Source organism: Cheilinus undulatus, linkage group 2 (assembly GCF_018320785.1).
Source record: "Cheilinus undulatus linkage group 2, ASM1832078v1, whole genome shotgun sequence".
Lineage (NCBI taxonomy): Eukaryota > Metazoa > Chordata > Actinopteri > Labriformes > Labridae > Cheilinus > Cheilinus undulatus.
In genome coordinates, this window is record NC_054866.1 from 46796945 (window position 1) to 46821631 (window position 24687).

The window sequence follows — 24687 nt, forward strand, 5'->3', positions numbered from 1 at the left end:
TATGCAGGTTCTTGTACGTTGGAAGACAATTGCGCTTTCCTTTTAATCACGATGTCCTTGACTTTCTATTGTTTAAAAACTCTGCCTTTTTAAAATTCTGTTCTCTTCTGTCTTTGCAGGAGGATCTGATGGAGTCCAGCACTGATGAGGACGAGTCTGGCTCACACGAAGAGAAAAGGTCAGGTTCAGTGGTGGACATGGAGGATCTGGGTAACATCATGAGCAGTGCCAAGAAAGCAAAGGTCAGACTCTGTCCAGCAGCACAGTCGCACCACGTTCAGAAATGTATGCATGTCTATTTTGGTACACTACAGAAGTATTTATATTCCTCTACAGCTCATGATCCTGTGCAAAAAAGGCTTCAGTTAAATGATTTCACCTCTCCCTACATTCATTAAAATCACAACTGTTCAGGAATCTCCACAAAAAGAAACAAAACTGAAAAAAGCTTTTATAAATATACACTGTGCCTACAACTATGAGGTAGATATACAGCACTGAGCTTCCTGCTTCACAGCTTTATACTTATGTGTTTGTTGAATCATTTTATCCAGTCATCACCCATCACGTTTATTTTGAGCGTTTCCGTGTGATGGTTTAAGCGGGCACCATCAGGGTTTTTAAGCTTTCAACACCTTAGTCCGCTCTGAGTGAGCAGAGGAAGCAAAAGAAAGCAGTGTCACTGAATGAGAAGTGGCAGATGGGTTGATAGACACCAGACCCTGACAGGCGAGAAGCGGAGGCTTGCGTAAGATCGAAGACGCCCACCTCGCAGACTTGTGAAGAACGAGTCACTCAAGAGAGTGGAAAAAATGAGAAAGAAGAGGCATCATTGGACTCCTTTATATGTTGGTAGTGTTTGGTTTACAGGCAGGAAAATGGGAATTAAAACCACCATTCCCCATTACTGTGGGAATATGGGGCCTTGGGGCCATGGTGGCGAGCAATCAGGTTCCTGTATAACCAAAGTGAGAGTTGTGTCTGCATTCAAAGTCCAAACATTCCTGGTGTGTGTGTGTTTTTTTTTTTTTTTCCCCCGCTAGGGCTTCCCCTTAACATCAATATCCGGTTTTGGGACCTCAGAATTCCGTCTCTGCTTTATTGCAGATGACGCGGTTCTGTTGGCTTCTACGGGGACAGTTTGCAACTGAATGCGAAGCGATTGGGATGAGGGTCAGCACCTCTGAGTCTGAGGCAATGACTCTCTGCCAGAGGATTGCTCTCTCGGGGTGGGGAGTGAGTCTCTGCCTCAGGTGAAGGAGTTCAAGTATCTCAGTCTTGTTTACTAGTGAGGGTAAAAGGGAGCAAGAGACAAGCGTAGGTGCAGCATCAGCTGTACTGCAGGTGATATGCCCGTCTGTTGTAGTGAAGAAGGAGCTGAGCCGTAGAGCAAAGCTTACTTCTGGGCTTAGCCTTAAAGATAGGGTGAGGACTTCAGACATCTGGAGGGAATCACGAGTAGAGCCACTGCTCCTTCACTTTCAAATGAGCCATTTGAGGTGAGTCAGGCATCTGATCAGAATGCCTCCTGGGCACCTCCTTTTGGAGGTCTTGTCCAGTTGGGAGGAGAACCCAAAATTTATTGGAGGGATTATATATCCTCTCAGGTCTGGGAATGCCTTGGGATCCCCCAGAAGGACTTGGAAAGTGCTGTTGTGGAGAGGGATGTCTGTGTGGAATTGCACAGCCTTGCAGGCAGGAGAAGACATAGAATTTAGATTAAGATATTCATTTTAGTCATTTTTCATCTTTGATTTTTTTAAGTCTATTTTTAGTCACTGGAAACTCAAAAAGATTTCAGTGCAGTTCTTTGCTCCTCTTTTAATAAATAAAGCTGCCCAGTTCTGATAAAACTGCTTCTATAGCTGCAGCCACACATTTCTTTATTGACAGCCATTGTTTACAGGCTTGCAACTGAACCATGCCTCATTCTCTTTAAATGACACTGATTGGTCTACTCATTTTCAGACCTGGACCTGCCTGAGGACAGATATGAAATCCAGCCAATTTACTTTTGTCTGGTTGCTCATCTTGATAGCCAGATCATTTTACTTGGGACAAAAAACTTCAAACAAATTTTAAAAAGAATTTAAAAAACTGATTTCATAATGAAAAGTAAACATTTTGTTTTCCATAGAACATTAGTTTAAATAAGCATCAGAAACCCTCCCAATTTTCTTTTTTTATAGAGTATTAAATGTTAATTTCTTAAGTTTCCTACAGATCCTCTTTGTGTAACAGCAGTAGCAGAAAGCCATTCAATACTACATCAAGCCACTCTACATCTGTTTGTCCCTGGTGGTGGTACTGTAATGAATGCCATTTTACAACAGTGGCCACTACATGCTGATCTCTTTGCTGTATTTTGTTCAACTCCTATCTCAGTTTTGAAATGGTCATAACGGCCTGAAAGGGTGTTTAATTATGAGTGCAGCCAATACGCGAATGCCTTCATACCATCTCGGCTTTTTAGAAGAGACTTGAGGAGGACTTTCGCCCTGCTGGTCTCGTATTTGCTCTTAAGGAACAGTAAGTTTTCTTCTGTTCTGTCTGGATGGATGTACCATTATTCCTTTTTAGTAACTTAAGTGAAAGCTCAAGGCAAGGTGTGTGGAGCTTCAGTGGTTCATACATTTTGTTCTCATAAAAACGTAATGACTTTATAACAAAGTTTGTGTCAGACTAGCAGTGCTGGATTTCAGGAAAAGTTTTCTTTACTTATGAAGACAAGGTACATGACTTCAACAGCAGATTGCCCCAGACCTGTTTCTCCTTTTGTGACATAAATATTATATTATTGTGTTTCATCTCTGTGAGGTTTGGACAGGCCTGTTTATTAGCTCTGGAAGGCCTGGAAACCGAAGTCCGTAAGCTAACTTTATTTGCTCTGCCAAAAATGTTTTACGTTCAGAAAGATCCTTTAGACCTGGTTCTGGTCAGACCAATCGCATCTGTTTCTCAGAATCCGTGCTTTGGTCTAGCCTTGAACCCACCACCACCTCTTTAATAAGAAATCATGACCTGAATGTCAGAAAAATCAGACGTATTTCATGGAAAATGTTGCAGTTCAGACCTTGGATGGCATATATTTTACAAAGAGAGGGGACATACATACATACATACATAAATTCTATTTCTCATTATATCCTGTGGTAACATGTTAGTAAGAAATTAACATATATTAAAGGAAAAACTTACTTTGATACCCCTTATAATGAGATAAATGAGTCAAGATCTTGAGGAAGCAATCCCAGTTTACTCCCTCTTATCAGAACAGAAACAGAGTAAGATAAATATGGAAGTCCGGTAGGACTGATTGCTGTGTTGTTTTTAATCTTGAGCCCAATATTTGGAAGCACTGTAGTAACATCCCAGGATGTTTGATGTACAAGTTATCTGCTTCTTGCTGTGAGTTTTCTTGTTTCTACTTTAAAAGTTTGTCTGATATTATCATCAGTAGTCCAAGATCTGAGCACTGTGCATGCAGAGTCTCTTGCTGTTTCTCAAAGTCTAAGATCCTTCCTCTGTAAGAAGGATCCTTCTGAGTCAGGTCCAATGGAGGCGAGGCAGGAATCCTCCTTGGCAACTGTTAAACACACATTTGGAACAGGTTAGTGAGTGTGCGTGATTATGCCATTGGAATGGTCGTGTCCATATGCCCGCTGGCAGCAGAAATCAAAGTGAAGGCAGTACTGACAGCAGTGCTGTACAACTTTTACCCCGCGCTGTCTAATATGCTATCATATCATCATAATCATACACTCCAGTGTATATATAAAAAGTCCAGGGAGCAGCAGCTGTGTGAATGAAAATGCCTTGATGATGTCAGAGGAGAATGGGCAGACTGGTTCATGATGGTAGAAAGGCAGTACTAATTCAAATAACCACTCGTTACAACCAAGGTGTGCAGAATATCATCTTTGAATGCACAACATGTTGAACCTTGAAGCAAATGGGCTACAGCAGCAGAAGACCACACTGGGTGCCACTCCTGTCAGCTAAAACAGGAAACTGAGGCTACGATTTACAGGCTCACCAAAATTGGACAATAGAAGATTGAAAAACATCACCTGGTCTCACGAGTCTCTATTTCAACTGAGATGGCTTGGTCAGAATTTGGTGTAAACAACATAAAAGCATGGATCCTTCTTGCCTTGTATCAACAGTTCAGGCTGCTGGTGGTGTAATGATGTGAGGGATATTTTCTTGGCACTCTCTGGGCCCCCTAGTACAATCTTAGCATCGTTTAAACGCCACAGCCTACCTGAGTAGTCCTGTTGACCATGTCCAACACTTTATGACCATAGTGTACCCATCTCCTGGTGGCTACTTCCAGCGCAATAATGCACCATGTCACAGAGCTCAAATAATCTCAAACTGTTTTTTCTAACATGACAATGAGTTCACTGTACTCTGAAGACCTCCACAGTCACCAGAGAAACGGTGTGCTGTCCCATCAGTATGGACCAAAATCTCTGAGGACTGTTTCCCACACCTTGTTGAAATTATGCCATGAAGAATTAAGGAAGTTATCAAGGCAAAAGAGGGTCCAACCAAGTACTAGCAAGGTGTACCTAATAAAGTGGTCAGTGCGTGTATATCCTGGAAAGGAAATATATATCGATGTCTATTATTTCTTTCGATGTTCAGCCTTAATGTCCACATATGGCTTCCTTACATCATTGACCTATTGGCAGTGGTTTTTCCAGGTACACATTTATGACCCACTAAAAACAGCTCCATGACCCACATTTGGGTCCTGACCCACCAGCTGAGAGCCACACATCTAAAAAGTTTTTAAATATTGATTATTACACACTACAGGGAAGTTAATTTGTTATCAAATCAGCCTTAAATCAACCATAGAGTTCTTCATGTTACATCCAAATTTTACCAGCAAGGCTTTTTAAGGTTTGTCCTGGTATTTTTATTATTTCTTCAGTGAATGTCAACATGAATTTCTGCAATCACCATACACAAAGACGGTTGTTATTTTACCTGCATCTGCTGGAAATGAATTCTGACAATATTTAGTTACTTGTCTGTAAAGATTATTGTAATTACGGCTCTGATGACTCATTATCACACTTGGATTTCAGGATGACAATGTTGCTGTGTCTGTTGTAACAAATCACTCTTGTTTTTGCATAATTTGGTCTCTCAGAGCAGGCAGTGCTAGATGTAATTAGTTTGTGCTCTAAACATTTGCTATTGCCAAGAGACAACAAGTATTTAGCCAAGCTGCAAATTAAGTGTGAACAAGGAAATTCCCCTGACTGGAATATCTTAATCAGCTAATAAAGTGAAGAGTAAGCTGAGGCCTACAAGCTTTATATCTCTGGTGTTTGAGTCCCTACTAATAAGCTGGGTATCATGGGATATATTGTAGGATTTTAACTGGGAACAAAGGCTGAATGAAGTCCTCTTTTAGCATTGTAGGTTTCAAAAGTTAGATATTAACCATGCACCAGTGTTTTTTCTTTGCTGGAGATTTTTCTCATAATAAACTGCAGCTGGAAGCTTCTTCTGTCTGTGTTTGGACACTAGGTGATGATAGAGACTCTCTGTTGTAGCAGCTCACATCTCTAAGTGAACCTCTAGTCTGACATTTCACACCATGCTGTCATTTCACTTTCCAAACCCATTTGCATGAATCCTCTGTGCAAATCAGCATGATAGACATTTAACACATAATTACAGTTAACCTTTTCATAGCTTTCCAAGCTGAAGTTGAATGGAGCTGACTATCTGAGGCTTTATTTCAAGGCTTTGAATCAGGGTTGGAAGTAGCAGTTTAAATGAAATAGCCTCATTATGTCAAGATGATTTACACCAGAACACTATGGTCAAAGAAGTGCCAGCGATAATATGCATGTCAGGCTGGTACATTATAATGACTTTTACATGCACTTTAAAGGTGCTTGGCATTTAATCAAGTTTAAATTTCAATAATGACTATATGAAATCAAGAAAACCTTTCTACTGTGCCACATGCCATGTGGTGTTTGTAATGTCTGAGGATGCAATCACACCAATACCAGTACCAGGTACTGTTGCAGATACCAAGCAATTAGTTGTACTCCTAAAACATTGCAGATACTGAACGTGGTATTATTTTACAGCATGTATTTTTCCACTCATTTTTCGAGTAGATAAGGCAAAGCTGGAGTCATGTCTGCAGTTCTGTGATATTTGAACATAAATCCAGGGAAAAAGTTGAGCACAGGGCAATCTGTGCACTTAGGAAGATCTGATGATATTAAACTAACTTTCAGAATTACTTAAAGAGCTTAGTATTCTTGTTTTTAGTATTGCTAAGTGTTCATATTTACAGTACCCAAGTTTAAGTACTTGCAGACTATAGATCTGGCCAGCTATGGTAAATAATGCACACTATCCCATTAGCCCTGGGTGATATGACCTAATACTATTATTATTATTATGTCCTTCACTGTAACAGTATTATATCGTGGTTTCGCAAAATTAAGAGCTAATGCATTTGAATGCATATTCAAGAAAGCTAAAGGGAGTGAAATATGGCATGACTAGATTTGTCTACAGTGATATCAGTGGTCCTTAGAGCCATGCATGAATGAGGATGACTGGATCATGACTAAACTGGCTGCCGATGCATATTTGCCACAACTGTTTCCTCCAAATGTACCCAATGGTAGATTGGCAATCACATGCTGATTGGCTGCCAGAGCTCACACTGTCCATCCATGGTTCAAACCCATCTGTTGCTGTGCTTCCTTTTGTAATCTGTCCAGTGCCGGTAAAGCTTCATTTTCATTTCTCTCTGAAATGGTGCAATGTGCATTTAAACTCGGAAGGCTACTGCTTTTATCTGCAGGTCCATTTTATGCTAATATAGTTTAAATAGTTGTAAATAATAACGTAAATAAAGAAATGTAGATCCTGATTTTTGAGGTTAGGTGTAGCTGAAGTCTTTTTCTGTCTCTACTGCTCCTTCTCCCACTATCTTAGTCTCTTGATCAGATGCACACTCAGTGTATCATCCCTGCACCGTCTGTCTGCATCAGCCCCATGTTGCGTCAAGGCTCCAGTATAATACATGGTGCTGTGACGTGTCCCACTTTTAGTCCAGGCAGGTCCGGGCATGACCAGATGTCTGCGAACTCTCAAGAAGGGGTGAAAGCTGGGCAGCAGGGACCAGAGACTGAGCCCAGAAGATTCTCTAGTACTGCACGTAAACACCACAGGGACAGATTGCTGCGCTGCTGTCTGCATGTTGTAGCTGCTGTCATAGTGCTGCATGTCAGAGATGCATGAGGAAAAGGTGGACACTTGTACCCGCTAAGAGTCTCAATCTAGTCTCAGTTTATTTTTGGATTAAGAATAGCATAATCTAGAAATAGAACATATGTAGCTTAGAGCATCCTTTAAACCTTTCAGAATAAATCAGCGCTCTGTGTTATCTGCACAGGGGTAAATAGAGTTTAAAAAGTCACATGGCAACAAACCCTACCCTACCTCAGAGCATGATGTGGGAGGATTCTGACACAGCGTGATGGCTTACGTACTTAAAGCATCCCTCATCGACGGAGGAGACCGCAGCAGCTGTCAGTCATGAGAATGGCATCCTGGATGTACCTGCTGCTACGGCTGGTTAAGGGAGGCACATGCAGCTCAAAATGCATACAGAGCTGATGGTAAGATAGGGAGATTAGATTCTATCCAAGTGAAATTACTCTGTCATTAGGCTTGTCAGGCGAAATAGATGTGCTTGGGTAACATTATATAATACTCAGATGCACAAACCTGAGCATGTGCCGGGGGTAGAGCACAGATCTGTTAATAATACAGCTGGAATTCATTTAGCCCTGAGAGTTAGCTGCTCAACTATGACAAAAAATATAATCAACATACATTTTTGATTCATTTTAAGACCGGTATTATTAATTTGTTAACTTTTTAAAGATGATATTTTTGGGCTTTTTGCCTTTAATTGATAGGACGGCTGAAGACGGACCGGAAACATGGGGTGAGAGAGTGGGGGAAGACATGCGCCAAATATGCGTTGAGGACCTTAGTTTCAGTTTACGAGGGCTCACTCTACCAACTGAGCTAAACTGGGGCTCTGTTGTTAGCTTATTAACTTGTTGATTTTCTCATCCACACAATGGCAACACATAACACTCGCCCAAAGTGTTGACCTGCTTCTTGAGCAGGGTTTGATGTCCTCTGATATTTTAGTGTGTCTCCAGGAGCTGTTTGGATTGTAAAATGTGTCCTTTAATGCTTACTCTGTTTGCATGAGTTGAGGGGTTTGTACCTTTGAGTGTTTTTGTATTTTTATTGCTTGCTTGAAATACCTCTTTGTGTGTTTCGGTGAAAGGTAGTAGAAGTGAGATTTATTGCTGGAGTCACCACCCTGATGTGGCCTGCAGCCCTCAGCTGGTTTGGGCCAGGATCCCTGTCCCCCACCTAGGGCCCAGGCTGGATAGGACTCACGGGGAATCATGGATGTCCTGCATAGATGGCGACAGATTTATATTCTGTCATAGGTTTTTGAGTTTGTATCTATTTTTGCATAATGACTGAAGAACAGCTTTCATCAGTGCAGACCCGCTGCATTGATCATGACTACAGACCTGCTTTTGAAGTTTTGAAGTATGATGTCTTTTCAATAAAAACGGCACATCCAAGTTGTTTGTTTACTGAACACATGACTGTTTCCTTAAATGTATGTTTTGACAAAATAAAGAAGAAAAGCTGTTAAAAAGTGGTGCTGCTAGCCTGCTCCACTCCATGAGCACAGCACAGTGCAGTGTGGGACGAGTGAGGGAGGAGTGCAGCGGGTGGTTGTTCAAAGTTCTAATCTGTTCTAAAGTAACTCAGTTTACCATTAAAGTGAGGGAAGAGCAGTGCCATCTGTTAACAACCTTATGTACTGGGTGTTTAGTGCGCAGCGAGGTCTGCGCGTCTGCTCCTCATCCTCAGTGCTCTGGTTATCATGAAGATTAGTAGTAAAAAAAAAGAGTTTTTCTAACAGGTCAAAGATTTAGCCCAATAATAAATCTCTAAATCAGCTGTTAGGTGTGCTAAATCGCAGCATTAAATTGTTAAGACACAACAGATAAACACCTGCAACTGATAATTGTTCATGGCCAGGTTTATTTGTCAATGATTAATGGCAAAGGACCAATATCAGCTGGTGTTAAACTGATGCATCTGTGCATCCTGAAGGCCACACTTGTACATGCTTCCATGTTGCCGTCCTTAAGATCTTATCTGCAACTCTGGCCTGTTTAGACCTTACTCTAACAGCCAAATTATATTAACAAAAATACACGAGTTAGTCATGCTCAGGCCCATATATACATTTAATGGGATTGACTGGGATCAGAGAGAATGTGCATAGGCATTGCTTGGAGTCAGGTTCGAAGTCTGAGGCCCAGTCAAAGCTCCTTAGGGCAGCAATATTGTGTTATTTTGCATTTAGCTAGGTCTTCAAAACCAGAGAGCTACCGTACAACTAAGGTCATTTGACCTTGTTTTGTTAAACTTTATGTCATCTAATGCTTTTTTGCTTGCCAAACTTACCAGTTTATGTTGTAGCTCCCTCTGCTCCTCACTTAAATTGTAGTGAGAGCGGTTTTATTTTATTTTATTAATAGTTATTCAACCAGGATAGCCGTATTGAGATTAAGAATCTTGTTTACTATAGATGGGAGGTTTTGCTGGGAAGGGGAGAGCATTCACTCTGTTATAAAGGGGGAAGGTGTGCTCCATTTCCCACACATGACAAACCTGTATACAAAACAAGTGCAATAAGTCATACAGAACAGTAATTGTTAAATCTCTATGTCATGTTTTAAAGATTATAGGAAGCTTGAATTGTATTGAAACACTAACAAACACTTGTTGTCAGTGCTTGAGCCCTTTGTTAGCGCTGCTGTATTGAAAAGACGGTACAAAGAACCTCGTAGACAAGCAGAAGCAGTTGCAGCTGTGCAGACATGGTTGGAGCTGCTTACATGGTTGATCTCGAGGTATTCATAATTTCTCTCTCTGAAAAACAGTACCTGTTCATACATACCTTTGCAATTTTCCATGCAGACTTAATCAATCTTCTGTTGAGTCTGTTTACAGCATATCTCTAAGATGTTTACATTTCCATACAAATACTGTTGGCTGCAGTTCTGTAATTCTGGCCTGAAGGAAGTTGTTAATCTTCCAAACAAAAAGGCTCCAGCAGCGACTATCAAAGAAGACAGCTGCTGTGGTACCAAGCCCAACAATTGTCTCGTACTTGAGACTTTTTGTTTCATATTCCCGAACCCTTTGAGGGTTCTTAAACCAGGATTACCCCTATATTGTTCAAACAGATGATGCCTCTGTATTCAGAGATGTTGGTGTTATGCAATGGTTATGGGTGATGTCACACACAGTCATGCAAGGACTGCAGAATCCCAATCCTTGATCTTCAGTCCTGTCAAACATCAAACACTTTGCTTCTTTTGCTTTTAACTCGGCCCCCTAAAGTGATGAGCATCATTCTATTAAAGCAGTTAACACATTTTCAAACAGACTATTTAGCTTTTTAGATGATTTTTATGTAGTTGTCTGGTTAATAAGGGGTAAAAAGCTCATTGTCTTTTGTTAAACTCTCTTTGAACTCCCTCAGTTTCATTCCTGTTGGCTCGACTGTGTCTCAAAGTATCCCTGTGAAGTAAATAATTTGCATATGATTGGTATTTGAATAAGTAATGTATATTATTGGATGATAAAAACCATTTAAAGTGTTACATTTTTTACTACACGTTAGTCTGTATTCTTCCCTCAACATAAAATTTACAGGATTAAAGTTATGGTTTATTGTTGTGACAGATGCAAGCAATAATGCATGAGACTGATTCCTTTTTGGCTATAAAGAATAACAGGCTCTAAATTTTGTGTTTGCCACAGAGCAAATCTGAAGGTCAAGGAAACGGCCAGATGGTGAAGCTATCCAAGCTGAACGGAGTGAAAAAGGTGGAAGATGAAGGAGAAAGAAGAGAGATGATCACACCTGCTCTCAGAGATGCACTGACAAAACAAGGTGAGGAAAACAGAGGATTGTAGATAGCAAACAAGTTGTGAATAGCATAAAGAGGAGAACATCACTTTTATGGATTTTTGGTGCAGCTTTATCGATGGTACAATTTTATGATCCTCTGACTCATGTTAAACTCTGCAGCCATTTCCCAAGGAACATCTGCAGGGTGTCACTGGTGACTCTGGGTAATATATTCATATTATGTGGCTGTGCTGCTTTGCAATAAATAATCACATTGCAGACCTCACACCAGCTGCTTGTCAGCATATCCTTAACCTTCCTGCTCTTATCACAAGGGCAGCAAAGTTAAAATCCACTGTAAAACATAAACCACGTATCATGCCATTTTTTAAAGTAGCTGTAAATGAAAAATAAAACCAACATAAACCGTCAGAGGAGAAGTCAGTTTAGCTCTTTTTACTAAAATGTGATCAGAATCAGTTATAGAAGTGCATCCATTCAAACTCATCTGATTATACATCGCTAAATATGTTGTGTTTAGCTCATTATCTAGTTTTCTGCCATCACTTGCCTCAGCATTTCAGGCAAAAGATACTGGAGCTGTTTGTTTGACCGTCTTCAACTTCATCAGCTGCTAAAATTGCATCCTTTGTTCCTTACGTTTTTCTAATATCATGGAAGAGAAATTGGTCTGTTAAAGCTGGCCAGAGGTGCTTCTTGGAGAGAAGTGTGGAGCAAGGGAATATTTGTTGTCTAATGGCTCTTAATGATGCATTGCAGTCCAATTACCCTCTCTGCCTCCTCCTGTCCTCAGGGCGCAGTCCCAGGAGTCTCACTTCTTTCTCCTCCCACATCAGAAAACATCAACACAACTAATCCCAGCTGGTGTGGGAGTGAAGCTCTAGTGATTCAACTTAACATGCAAAAATGGTTTTCTTCTAAAAAAAGAAGCAATTAAATCACTTTAAAATCCCAGATTTCTGATGTAAAACTGATAACCACTGAAAATAATGCTACTAATTAAAGGTTCAAAGATTTTCATAGGTAAAAAAAAAAACAAAAAAAAAACAAAGGTTTACTCAAGGTTAACGAAATTTTCTATACCTTGATACCTTTTTTTTGATACCTTGAAGGCAAGGGCATCCAACCTTGATTCCTTGGAGACCCCCTGAAGTGTACTGATGCCCCCCAGGATCCACTCGTAAAGGAGTACAACATTGTAGTCCAAAATCAACATAAATTTTAATTATATATAATGATAAAATCCCAGTCGAAAAGGCCCTCCCACTTGTTCTTACTGAAAGTCTTTCAAGCTAGCCAGTAAGTGTTTATTAGGGCTGAACGATTTGCAAAAATAATTTAAGTGCGATTTTTTTTCCCCCCAATATTGCGATTGCGATTTAGTATTTGATTATTCTTAGGTCAATCTTGTGTATTTTTTGACAAATTTCAAGCAATAAATAATTCCGTTAATAAGACCATGTGCATTGAAAACAATGAAATTATTTCAGAAGCAAGTAATTCGTAGTAGCATGAATCGGAATATGGGGGTGCAACAAGCTTTATGCTATAAAGGAGGCAGCTGGGGTGGGGGAGGTGAAGCTGGCTACCAGCTGAGGTATGACTTTCTTGAAGTAACGTTAGGCTTCATCAGTTTTAGTTAGAATGAGCTTACTATTTTTGTTCATATTGCAAATGTGACGTCATTTGCTTTGTTTAAGGGGATTATCATTTTATGTCACTCATTTTGATGAAGAAAAACATTCATGAATCATGAAAAGAGGATTTTTTTTAAACCATTGTAAAAAACTGGTATTTTGACACATTTCAAGTTAAAAAAATATTGCAACTTCTGCGATTTGTGAATTGCAGCTGGCCATATTGCGATTTAATCTAATTTGCAATTACTTGCCCAGCCCTAGCGTTTATCATGATTTTGGTTCATATTTGCATATGTTGTTTTAACCTCAGTGCAGACAGAGTTTTGCGCCCTCTCCCATGTTTGAAACCAATGGCAAGGTTCGATGGTATGAAGGTGAGTTGAGAAAAAGCAAGCTAAAGCTGCCATGAATGGAGAGAGAAAGAGACAGCACGCAGCGATGGGTGATCATCACTGAGTAAGTCCAGAGAGGGAGGGTCGCTAGTTAGAGACAAAGCAGTGACTCTGGGAAACAAGTACAGGTGCACAATATTATTGGCATGATATTACTATCAGCAGATATAAACTTAAAAGGTTAAATATTGTTACCCGCAAGCATTAAAATTTACAGTTAATATATAGGCCGGACATATTAGTACAATAAATCTTATATCAGTCTTTATTATTGCTTAAATATAAAACAGTAACATCAGGAATACAGATGCATCTCAAAAAATTAGAATATCATGAAAAAGTTCAGTATTTTTTGTCACTGTTTTCTGAAAGTGAAACCCATATATTATATAGACTTGTTACACATAGAGTGAAATATTTCAGGCCTTTATTTCTTGAAATGTTGATGATTATGACTTACAGATAAAACAAAAACAAAATTCAGTGTCTCAAAAATTAGAATATTACATAGGATCAATAAAAAAAAGGATATTTTAAACAGAAATGTCAGGCTTCTAAAAAGTATGTTCATTTTTATGCCTTCAATACTCGGTTGGTCCTCCTTTTGCATGAATTACTGCATCGGTGCAGCGTGGCATGGAGGAGATCAGCCTGTGGCACTGCTCAGGTGTAATGGAAGCCAAGGTTGCTTTGATAGTGGCCTTCAGGTCATCTGCATTGTTGGGTCTGGTGTCTCCCATCTTCCTCTTGACAATACCTCATAGATTCTGTATGGGGTTCAGGTCAGGCCAGTTTGCTGGCCAATCAAGCACAGTATCACCATCGTCATTGAACCAGCTTTTGGTATGCTTATGGGCAGGTGCCGAGTCCTGCTGGAAAATGAAATCAGCATCTCCATAAAGCTACTCAGCAGAAGGAAGCATGAGGTGCTCTAAAATGTCCTGGTAGATGGCTGCGTTGACTGTGGAGTTCAGAAAACACAGTAGACCCACACCAGCAGATGCCATGGCAGCCCAAATCATCACTGACTGTGGAAACTTCACACTGGACTTCAAGCAATGTGGATTCTGTGCCTCTCCAATCCTCCTCCAGACTCTGGGACTTGCAGTTCCATACAGCTTAAAAAGTCATGTATATATCAGTGGCTGTTTCAGTGTCAGTAAAAATGAATTTGGAAATGTTGGCAAATTCGATATCAGCAAAAATCCATTATCATGCATCACTAGAAATAAGGGGCTATTTCCTGATTGCTTCACAGTGTTTAAAACACTTATGACTACTTCACATGAACATGCAGGAAAGTGCAGGATTTTGTTTGATAGCTGCTGAGAAGGGTACTCTGTCAAAGACTGCACCAGTAACTGTTTTATTCACCAGTTAGCAAATGAGATTGTTATTAGGGTTGCATGACATTCTCAGCATGATATCGGTATTGGCATGTATTAGCTTAAAAGTGATTTTTTTGTGACAGCAGTTTAAAACTTCTGTCAATATGTACAACTAATATTATTGCTAAAAAATTCTAGCTATGTTGGCTGTACTAACAAATGTTGGTGGAGTTTTAAGCTGGATCAACAGGCCTACATCAGCTGATGTCTTTATATATATCATCATAACTTACAGTTAAAGTGCATTTTAAGGTGCTGAAATCTGATCATTTGTTGATCTTCAAACTTATGAACTTAAGTTTAAGGTCTGAACTACATTTGAATCAACCTGACATGCCAGGTGGTTTCTGGGAAACCTTCAGTACTATGGGAAAGGGCAGAGGATTTGAAAAACACTCGGAGTGTGATTGGATGAACGTTCTGTCTGTCACGTCTTTACGGGCCAATCAGAGCAACAAAACATATGACATAGCCGCGACCGAGGCGCACAGCTACCAAGGAATAATGCGAACCATGGTGACTGTCAACATGTCAGTACATGACTTTTGTCGTTTTTGAAAAGAAAACAACTCACTACTGTTCTTTGTTCTTCTTTTTACGAAGAAATGTTGTCAAGTTCTGATAAAACTGGCACTTTAGCAGCATCCACGCTAATCTCTTCCACCATAACTGCAGTGGTCTCTTGTTGCTGCTTGCTTACGTCACGACTCTGCCGCGCCTGAAAGTACTGCCCCTTGTCACTGATTGGTCCTGTCACTTTCTAACTGGGCCCAAACGGTTCAGACGGGAGCTTTGGAAGATGGATTCACCAGTGAGAAGCAAGGGCGTATCCATCTACCTTGCAAGGTTACATTTGAATAGCTGCATTGATATCAGTACGGGCTAAAATTGATTAGTAATTACCAGCATATCAAACATCTGTAAATCCAATATCATCTCATGGAGATGAGCATGGTACAGTTGGTGTTTGATGCACACAGACAGAGCACAGGAGAGAGAGCAATGTCTCCTGATCACTAAAAGTCCTTTGTTTTACTCCTGACCTGACCTGTGGATCTTTGACTGCGAGCTTCAAACCCCTGCAGAAACACTGACACCCATAAAACATCTAAACCAGGGAAATGAGGAACTTGGACAGAATCACTGAATACTCTTCTTCTGGATTATTAATGACAATTCAGAGGAAATACTTTATTTAGGTGTAGATTATTTTTTATTAAATCTTGTCACCTTTCATTACCATAAACAGAGTTGAGCTTTGGCAGGTGTTGTTTGACTCTTTAGTGTAGGTTAAGAGTCAGAAATAATCAAGTAGGGTTATTGTTGTTGTTGCTGTGGTATCAAAACAGGTAGTGGTATTGTTTGATTTTTACAATTATCTTAGCAAAACTCAAATTCTCGTATCGTGACAACTCGACTGCTGTTTGCTTCCAGCATTTACACATCCATACTTTTACCCCTCCCTTTAGTTGGCCTCTGTCTTATTGTTTTTCATTGAATATAGCTCAATATTCATTCAACTCTTTGCTCTGATAAATGAAGCTACACGTAGGGCATCCATATGTTCTCTCAGTTGGTGTTTGCCTTTGATAAAGGCCCAGAGTTTTGTTTTTTTTGACTCAAAGGCTCACTCTGAACCATTTTACTATCTTTTCTTTATTTAATCCATTACCTGCTATAAAATAGACCAGTCCTTTTCAGCCAGAGAGCCTTAATGTTAGCCAACACTGCTCTCTATAACAAGCACTCTTTGAAAAAGATGTCACTTAAATTGCCCAACTGTTGACCTATTTCATGGTGCTAAAGTTGGCAAGAATTGATCTCAGAGGAAAACTCCTTTTTTTTTTTTGCAATTAAAGAATCAAGGATGAAAGTTTTGGCATTGTTTTAATTACATTGAGTTCATGTTGGGGTATATATTCTGTCTCATGTTTTTCTGGCATGGCATGGATGCAGAAGAAGAAGGTCTTGTTTACAATCCAAGAAAATTCTAATGCAAATACATAATATTACATCTAGTTTGCCTTTGTCTTGGTTGGAGAGATGAGCATTTTCAAATGGTATTAACTGTCTGTTCTTGAACAGTTATATTTATGGTATAGAGTTAACATAGTTGCTCAATTTTAGAAAGGAGCTATAATATGTTAAGTTTCAATAATCTTATCAAAATTAATTAAAAATAAAAGCCATATTTTCTAATTCCCTGTGAGATCCTGATAAAAGAAGCAGAAGACTTCTCAAAAACAATTAGGCAGATTTTCCAACTCTTTGATTCAACACATCCTCCCCCTGCTCATTTTAGGTCCCTCGGGCGGTTCTGATGGAAAGTGTCGCTGATCAAAGAAGGACTTGTTTGCAGAATCTTAAATAATGACATACCCAAATCTCTAAGGCACAACAGATTTTGTGCTGTAAAGATTAAAACCCTTTGGGCTGCTTATACATGATCAATGGGGGAAGCCTCCTCACTGGCTGTTTAATTGTTTTTCTACAGAGAGAGCAGAGCAGTGTAGCAAGGAGGCAGAGCTAGCTTTAGCCTGCTGCTCTTAAAGTTGCCACCAAGCACTGCATTTCACATTGCAACATTTTATACTGGTATGCAAGTTACCCCCTATGTAAACTTAGCACAAAAAGTAAGGAGACATGTGTTTGGTAAATTAGTTCTTTGCTGAAACAATACTTTGTGGTAATAAATCTTATACTGTTGGAAAGCCTGTTTATTTCCCTTTAAATGGTGCCACATTTGTAAGGGACATACATTTGTGGGATGAGCAGCAGAGCTGAGTATGTGGGTTGCACCCGTGAAAATTTGCTAAATATTCTCTGCCAAACAGCTTATTCTACCATTCACTCTTGTTTGGTGGATTGGATGATTGAAGTCTGAAGAAACGAGGCATATTGGTAATTTAACAATTTATATATTTAAGAAACAGAAGCCTCAGTAGAGTATGGAAGAACCAGACACTGCTGTGGGATGGCATCCCATTCTTTAACCAGCATTGGTCACTGGCATGCCCAAGCTAAACTCACTAGTGTTCAGTGGGGTTGAGGTCAGGACTGATGGCAGGCCATTCCATCCTCTCTGCTCCATAATCCTGGAGGTAGTCTCTGATAAACCCCGCTCTGTGGAGGCAAGCTTTGTCTCCCTGGAGAATAGACTTTGGTTCCAGACTGTGGACAAATGGGATTGCCGCTGGTTGCAGTCCCTCATCTCGATATCTCTCTGCATTGAGATTGCCTCTAATGATAACAACCCTCTAATTCCAGTGTGGAAGATGGTGCCCATCACACTGCCTCCACTGAAAGATGCTGCTCTATCGTTGCAGCAATCTATCGTTCTCCACATGATCTTCACATTTAGGCACAGCAATTCAGCTGCTGTAGGCATAATCTGGACTCACCTTGAACATAACAGGGGCCGATCAGGACCCTGATTGTCAGCATTTGGTACCAGAAGCTCAAAACAGGAGTCAATAGCAACAGCAGAATAAGCTTTTTGGCATTGGCAGAGAAGTGTGGCAATTTTTTCATGGGTGCAGCCCTCATACTCAGCTCTGCTGCTCATCCCACAAATGCATGTTTCTTGCACCATTTAAAAGGGAGATAAACAGGCTTTCAGACAGAATAAGATTTGTTGCCAGGAAGTGGCAACAAAGAAAAATTCTAATCTTCCTTACTTTTTTTTGCTAATTTTATAAGCTGCAACCAACCATTAAGAAGAACAAAGGTACTTTATATATATAAATGGATTGCAGTGTTCTTTTTTAGATTTTTTATTATAAGCACTCGTCTGCTGCTGTCTTTTACTGAAGTCTAGAGAAAAAGTGAAATAGGACAGGAGGGGCTGGGAAATTGTGGAGACCGACAAGAAGTAGGGTATTGTTGTTTTGGTCTGAAAATCGGCTCTGTAAGTCGCATACTAAGCCTTTAATCTCTCAAAGTGAAACTAAGAAGCTGTTGAAGATGACATCTGTATGCAGAAAAACCAGAGTTACACGTATATAAGCAGGGACGATGTTGAAGAGGCACTTTAAATAGTAAACGTACATGTGAGGGATGTGTAATTGATCTGCTATTAGCAGGCTACCCATTAGCCTTCATCGTCTGCTAATTTAAAGCCTCTTTGTGGAGTTGGTAGTGTTGTATATTCAAGCGTTATTGATCTTTTTGTTAGTCATGCTGATATATTTTAAGTTTCCTTTTTAATAAGTGCATTTTCTTGTCAAGGATTGCAAAGAAGTGCTTCAAACGCATGAGAAAATGAGTGTTGACTTTGTTTGCCTCGTATAATTTGCTCTTTTTATCATTTTTTTCTTTGACTCTTGTCAACATCTTCTAAGTTAAAGAACATTTATTCATCGCAAAGACCACCCTCCTTATGCTGATATATTTTTTCAGTGAATAGGACAGGACACAGACCTAGAAAAGCCTTTCTTTTCCACCCACCACCCCCTCACTTTGCCTCAATTCTCTTCTCTGACACTTTAAAGGACACAGAGGCATTGGAAATCGATCCCCCTAACAAACACTGGAGGGGAAACGTGCCTACATTAAGATCATTAATAGTTATATAAACTGCCAGCAGGGCCTATGGTCTCTGCAGCCGTGTTAGCCTGCGGTTATACATTTTTATGTGCTTTATATTGCTGCTAAGAGCGAGGCTGGAGAAGGATGCGTGCTCTCTAGGTATTTTCAGGTGGAAAAATGATTTGATTCTGTACAGCACATTTTCTGCCTGAAAGAGGAAAGGACAAAGCAAACATCATTTATTTGGGCAAAAAAAAAAAAAAAATATGAATTCCACGAATATTTACCTCCTGTTTGTTTGTGCATTTGTTGTTTGAGTTGTTCCCCTACACAAAAGAGCATCCTTGGTTAATTACAAACTGTTTCATTCTGATGGTAAATAAAATACTGAGTTCTTTCCACTCTGAGCCTTTTGTACAGATACTTTCTTAACAGTTTGGATGGAAAAACATTTGTGCTTTCTCACAACTGGACACATACTCTATCTCAGGTAATAGAAAGATATTTCAGCTGTGAGGATTTAAAGAAATCCACATAAAGTTTGAAAATAACAGTCCCCACCTGAATTCAAATGCAGGCTGTTTTGCAGCTTTACAGCTTTACTTTAATGTCACTTTGGATGAAAGGATAATAAAATTGAGCCCTTTTGGTTTCTCTGGATGGGATACGGTTATCATTTTTGCAAGAGATAAAGTGATATGGATAAAATATTCTTTTTGAGACCTTATAAGAGACAATGTTAAATAAGAGCCTTATTTAACATTTAATAAGACCTGCACACTGGGGTAGTAGGGGTGCTCGTCTTTGAGGATGCTTAAATTTAAATGCAGTGTTTTCAATGTTGAAAAAGTGCTTAAAAATTATAATATTGCTACTTATATGCAGTGCATTGAAAAAAAATATTCACACCCCCTTCCCTTTTTTTTTTTTAAATTTTTCTTATGTTTCAGCCTGATGCTGCACTTTTGCAACTTTGGTAGCAATTACAGCTTCAAGCCTTGTTGAATATGTCACAGTAAACTTTGCACATCTGGACTGGAGGATCTTCTGCCATTCTTCTTTGTAAATCCTCTAAAGCTCAGTCAGGTTGGGTAGGTAGCAATTTTCAGGTCTCACCAGAGATGTTTGACAGGGTTCAAGTTGGGGTTCTGGCTGGGCCCTCTAGGTCCGTCACAGATTTGTCCCACTCCTGTGTTGTCTTTGCACACAGCCAAGGGTCATAGTCATGTAAGGTAAACCTTTAGCCCAGTCTGAGGTTTTTATTGAGGACATCTCTACACCCTGCTTCATTAAGCTTTACCTCAACCCTGACATGCTACCAGTCACTACTGCTGAAAAGCACCCCAACAGCATGATGCTGCCACCAGCATGCTTCACTGTTGGGATGGTATTAAGCAGGTGATGAGTGGTGCCTGGATTCCTATGGACATAATGTTTAGAAATGAGGCCAAACAGTCCTTCAGGGGCTTTTTTTTTTTTTTGGAAAACTCTTAGTGGGCTTTCATGTGTTTTGGACTGAGTAGAGTCTTCTGTCTTGCCACTCTGCCATAAAGCCCAGATCAGTGGAGGGCTGCAGTGATGGATGTCCTTCTGGAACTTTATCACATCTCCACACAGGAAGAGCACAGTCAGAATGACCATCGGGTTCTTTGTCACCTCTCTTACTAATGCCCTTCTCCCCTGATTGCTCAGTTTTGCTGGGCAACCAGCTCTTTGAGGAGTCCTGGTTGGGCCAAACTTCTTCCATTTAAGAATTACGGTGGCCACTGTGCTTCTGGGGATCTTCAGTGTGGCAGAATTTTTGTAGCCTCCCCCAGATCTGAGACTTGAAACAATCGGAGATTTCATGTGACAGTTATCTTGATTTAAAGGGGACATATTTTACCCTTTTAAGACACGCATATATTGGTTTCAGAGGTCCCCATGGATTTTTGTGGTACTTGAGGGGATTGTAGACAGGCCAGCGGCACATATTTTTGTTTGAAAAGCCTGAAAAAGTGATTTTTGCATATGTCCCCTTTAAAACAATATTTTTGCTATTATTTTTACCAGCCTTTGGTTGTAATGTGGAACCACTGCCAGATGGTGGCTGTAGGACAACTGCTAAGCTGTCTAACTGCTATTAAATGCCAACAGAAGACAAAAGCAGAAATGCCCTGTGACAGAACTGAAATGCTAAGAAGCTAACTTTACTCCTCTTAACAAAAAATGATCAATTTCATTGAATATTTTTTTATGGACACTATCAGTTTAATTATTTTAATGTTGTCAAGTGAAACAGATTGTTCAAAAGGTGATATTGACATCAAGCAATGCTAAATCTGTTAGCCCAGCAGTTTCATTTTGGGTTAGCATCAAGCTACGAAACACAGATACACAGTACTCTAGAACTTTTAGGCAACTACACGTGAATACTTGTCACCAGAAGTTTTATACTTTACAAATATTCTAGTTTAGTGAGGCAGGCTTGTGAAGAAAAGATCATTTAAACACTTTATCTCTGTTCAGAGCTGAAATGTAATCTTAAATGCCTCCTTCCCTCTGCCCGTTGGCTCCACAGACCACATTCAGCTCTGGTCACTCCTTCAGAGATGTGAAGCAGCTGAGCTGATGACTGTGAATGAGTAGCACTTTGAGTGCTGAGCAGGGCTTAGTTGATGTAATACTCATAGTATTGTGGTGTCAGCTTTTCTCTGTATTAATTATCCTCTGAATGTGGCCTGTGTAGTTCTGGGTCAGAGACATGTTTGTTGATTCATAGCCTTGTTGTTCTCTCTGTCTGTGCAGGGTACAAACTAATTGGAAGTCACTCAGGAGTGAAACTCTGTCGATGGACCAAGGTAATAGAATTTACTCCTCTCATAAAGCATCAGACTTTTGGACAAACTGAATGCATGAATCATATTAAAGGTGTTGTCTCTGCTTGTCAGTCGATGTTGCGAGGGAGAGGAGGCTGTTACAAACACACTTTCTATGGTATTGAGTCTCATCGGTGCATGGAGACCACCCCCAGCCTCGCCTGCGCTAACAAGTGTGTCTTCTGTTGGAGGTAAGTGCCTGAAGAATAAAGCAGGTGTCATAAAAACAGACACTCGACAGAGGCCAAAATAAAACTTATATAAGCCTTCAGATAGACGTAAACATTTTTCAATTTCACAAGCTGTCTGGTTCCTGACTATCTGAAGGGAGACTCTTTTACCCTTTATTCTTGGTTTCTTTAAATCTGGTGGCTGACAGAAAATGTTTGCCTTTAAGATGAATTCTATATAAAAATGACACAGCTGCTCTGAATCTTGTTTTGTTTACTACCATTTTCAGCTTTGAGACTGGTATCTGCAGGCTTGTTTCCTTCAGTATTAAAGGGACTATCAAGGATCAGAGATGAAGGATCAAGAAGTCTTTATTTTATCAGAGGGGCAGTTTGCTTTACAGCCTGCAGTACCACACAAACCATCACAGGACAATAAAGAGACATAATGAAATACAGTTCATGAAAAGGGCAGTAACAGTAACTAAAGGAGGAATGAAAATATCACATTGAGTTGTTTCAAAGGCTAATAGTCAGAATAAAGGTGTTCTGTAGACTGTTGTGGGCATTTATCTGTGACCAGATGGAAACAACAGACTAGATGATTCAGCTTTTCCAGGATCGATCAGGCCTTTTTAAGAGTCCTGAATTTGACAAACCAGTCAGGCTAATTTCTGGGATTTTTCAGCATGTTTTGACAACACCCTGTAGCTGTGTAAGCAACATAAATAAGCTCAGTAAAATAGAATTAAGACGGACAGGAGGTATATACAGTTGACATTCTGTGCAGTCAATAGCAATTAAGCTAACGTGTTTGTGTAAAGTGACATGGTACACTTAATAGCAGTCAGTTATAAACACAGCATGACATGGACATGAGATGGTGTAAAAAATGTCCAAAAAGAACTGGATCTTATACACTATATTGCCAAAAGTATTTGCTCACCTGCCTTGACTCGCATATGAACTTAAGTGACATCCCATTCTTAATCCATAGGGTTTAATATGACATTGGTCCACCCTTTGCAGCTGTAACTCAATTATCCCAAAGGTGTTCTGTCAGGTTAAGGTCAGGACTCTGTGCAGGCCAATCAAGTTCATCCACACCAAACTCTCTCATCCATGTCTTTATGGACCTTGCTTTGTGCACTGCTGCGCAGTCATGTTGGAACAGGAAAGGGGCCATCCCCAAACTGTTCCCACAAAGTTGGGAGCATGGAATTGTCCGAAATCTCTTGGTAAAAATTGCATTAGTTGTTGAAGATACTGCTATTTAAAATACTAACATGTGTCCAGTCAATGAGACAATAATGAGGCACACTTTCAGTAGCATGTAGGAATTACTGCATGCTTAGTTTCCTCCCTTTCTAACCTTACCTCGCTCGCCTGTCAAAAGCACTTCTTGTTAACAATTTATAAGCAGGAGGCTAATAAGCTACGATAAGTGTGAGGCCAAATGGTGGACACTGATTAATCAGGATGTTGTTTAGAGTCTGAGCCTTGTTCCCCCTTAAGTTCCCTTCGAAGTGGTGACAGCGTTGGGCACTGAAAGGTCAGAGTGTGCTGCTGTGAACTGCTTCCCTGTCATCATAGATATGCCAGTCTCTCTTGAAGGCAGCTATGTGGGATGACAGGAGGTATGAAATTTCAGGGCACAGATGTACGGTGCCCACTCCACCCATCTGTTTGAAGCAACAGGTGGATTTTAAATTGATGTACAGGGGAAGTATTTGTGGTGTTAGTGTGTGCATATGTATGCGACAGACTGTCTGAGATTTGTGGTGCCTGAGGATTTGTTGTTGCACTTAGAAATCACACTTAGACAGTCAAAAGGTGTTATTTACACCCAGAGGAGCTGTGATTTTTATAGTACGCTGTGTTCCTTTGCTTTGTATATTTTCAGAGCATGAAGACAAGCCTTCTAATTCACGTCTCAAGTCTTCATATTTGTCACCTTGTTAGAAAAATGCCCTCCTGAATCTAGAGAAAAGTGTTTGTTGGTGTTGAATGACCCCATTGATTTGGCTTAGTCTATCTACATCAGAGTTTTTCTAAACAGCAGTACAGGCTGATATGTCGTGCTCCTGGAGAAAGAAAGCAAGGGAAAGTACCTCTCCAAAAATACGCATTAAAGCTTTATCTGCCACACTTACAGACATCACACCAACCCTGTGGGCACCGAGTGGCGCTGGAAGATGGACCCTGCTGAGAAAATCCTGCAGGAGTCCGTGGACAAGCACCAGAACATGATTCGACAGTTCAGAGGTTGGTCACACATGCACATATTAATTTTCCTCACATCTCTTTGTCCAACTTACTCCCTCCATCAGTCTGTTTGGCTGTATAGTGATCAGCTGCACTTTTTGGTGCATATCATACAGTCGAATTCTGCTTGGTAGAAATGAACAGACACAGAAGCAAACACGACTGCACAACTCTCTCCTTACTGTTTTTAATTTACTTTCTATAACCTCTCATGGCCCCATGTGTAATGAAGCAGAATAATAACATTGCGTCCGTTGATTGTCACACTGTTTATGCGCTGCATCATCAATCATTTAACAGACACCCACATCGGCACACACACAATTTAATTTCTGTGTTTCCATCTCGACTTTGCTCTTATTTTCTCAAAACAAGTCGATATTTGAGTAATAATCTCTGGTAG

General features: G+C 40.1%; 1 protein-coding gene across 2 annotated transcripts in view; it reads left to right on the top strand.

Moving 5' to 3' along the window:
* The window catches only part of tyw1 (tRNA-yW synthesizing protein 1 homolog (S. cerevisiae)), a 106024-nt gene that overhangs the window by 12612 nt on the left and 68725 nt on the right, over window positions 1-24687 (top strand). For both annotated transcript variants that reach the window (XM_041813841.1, XM_041813851.1), the window contains exons 7-11: window positions 120-242; window positions 10933-11065; window positions 21779-21831; window positions 21922-22040; window positions 24175-24284. In XM_041813841.1, coding sequence (XP_041669775.1) covers window positions 120-242; window positions 10933-11065; window positions 21779-21831; window positions 21922-22040; window positions 24175-24284 — 538 coding nt within the window. The remainder of the gene's footprint in view (window positions 1-119; window positions 243-10932; window positions 11066-21778; window positions 21832-21921; window positions 22041-24174; window positions 24285-24687) is intronic.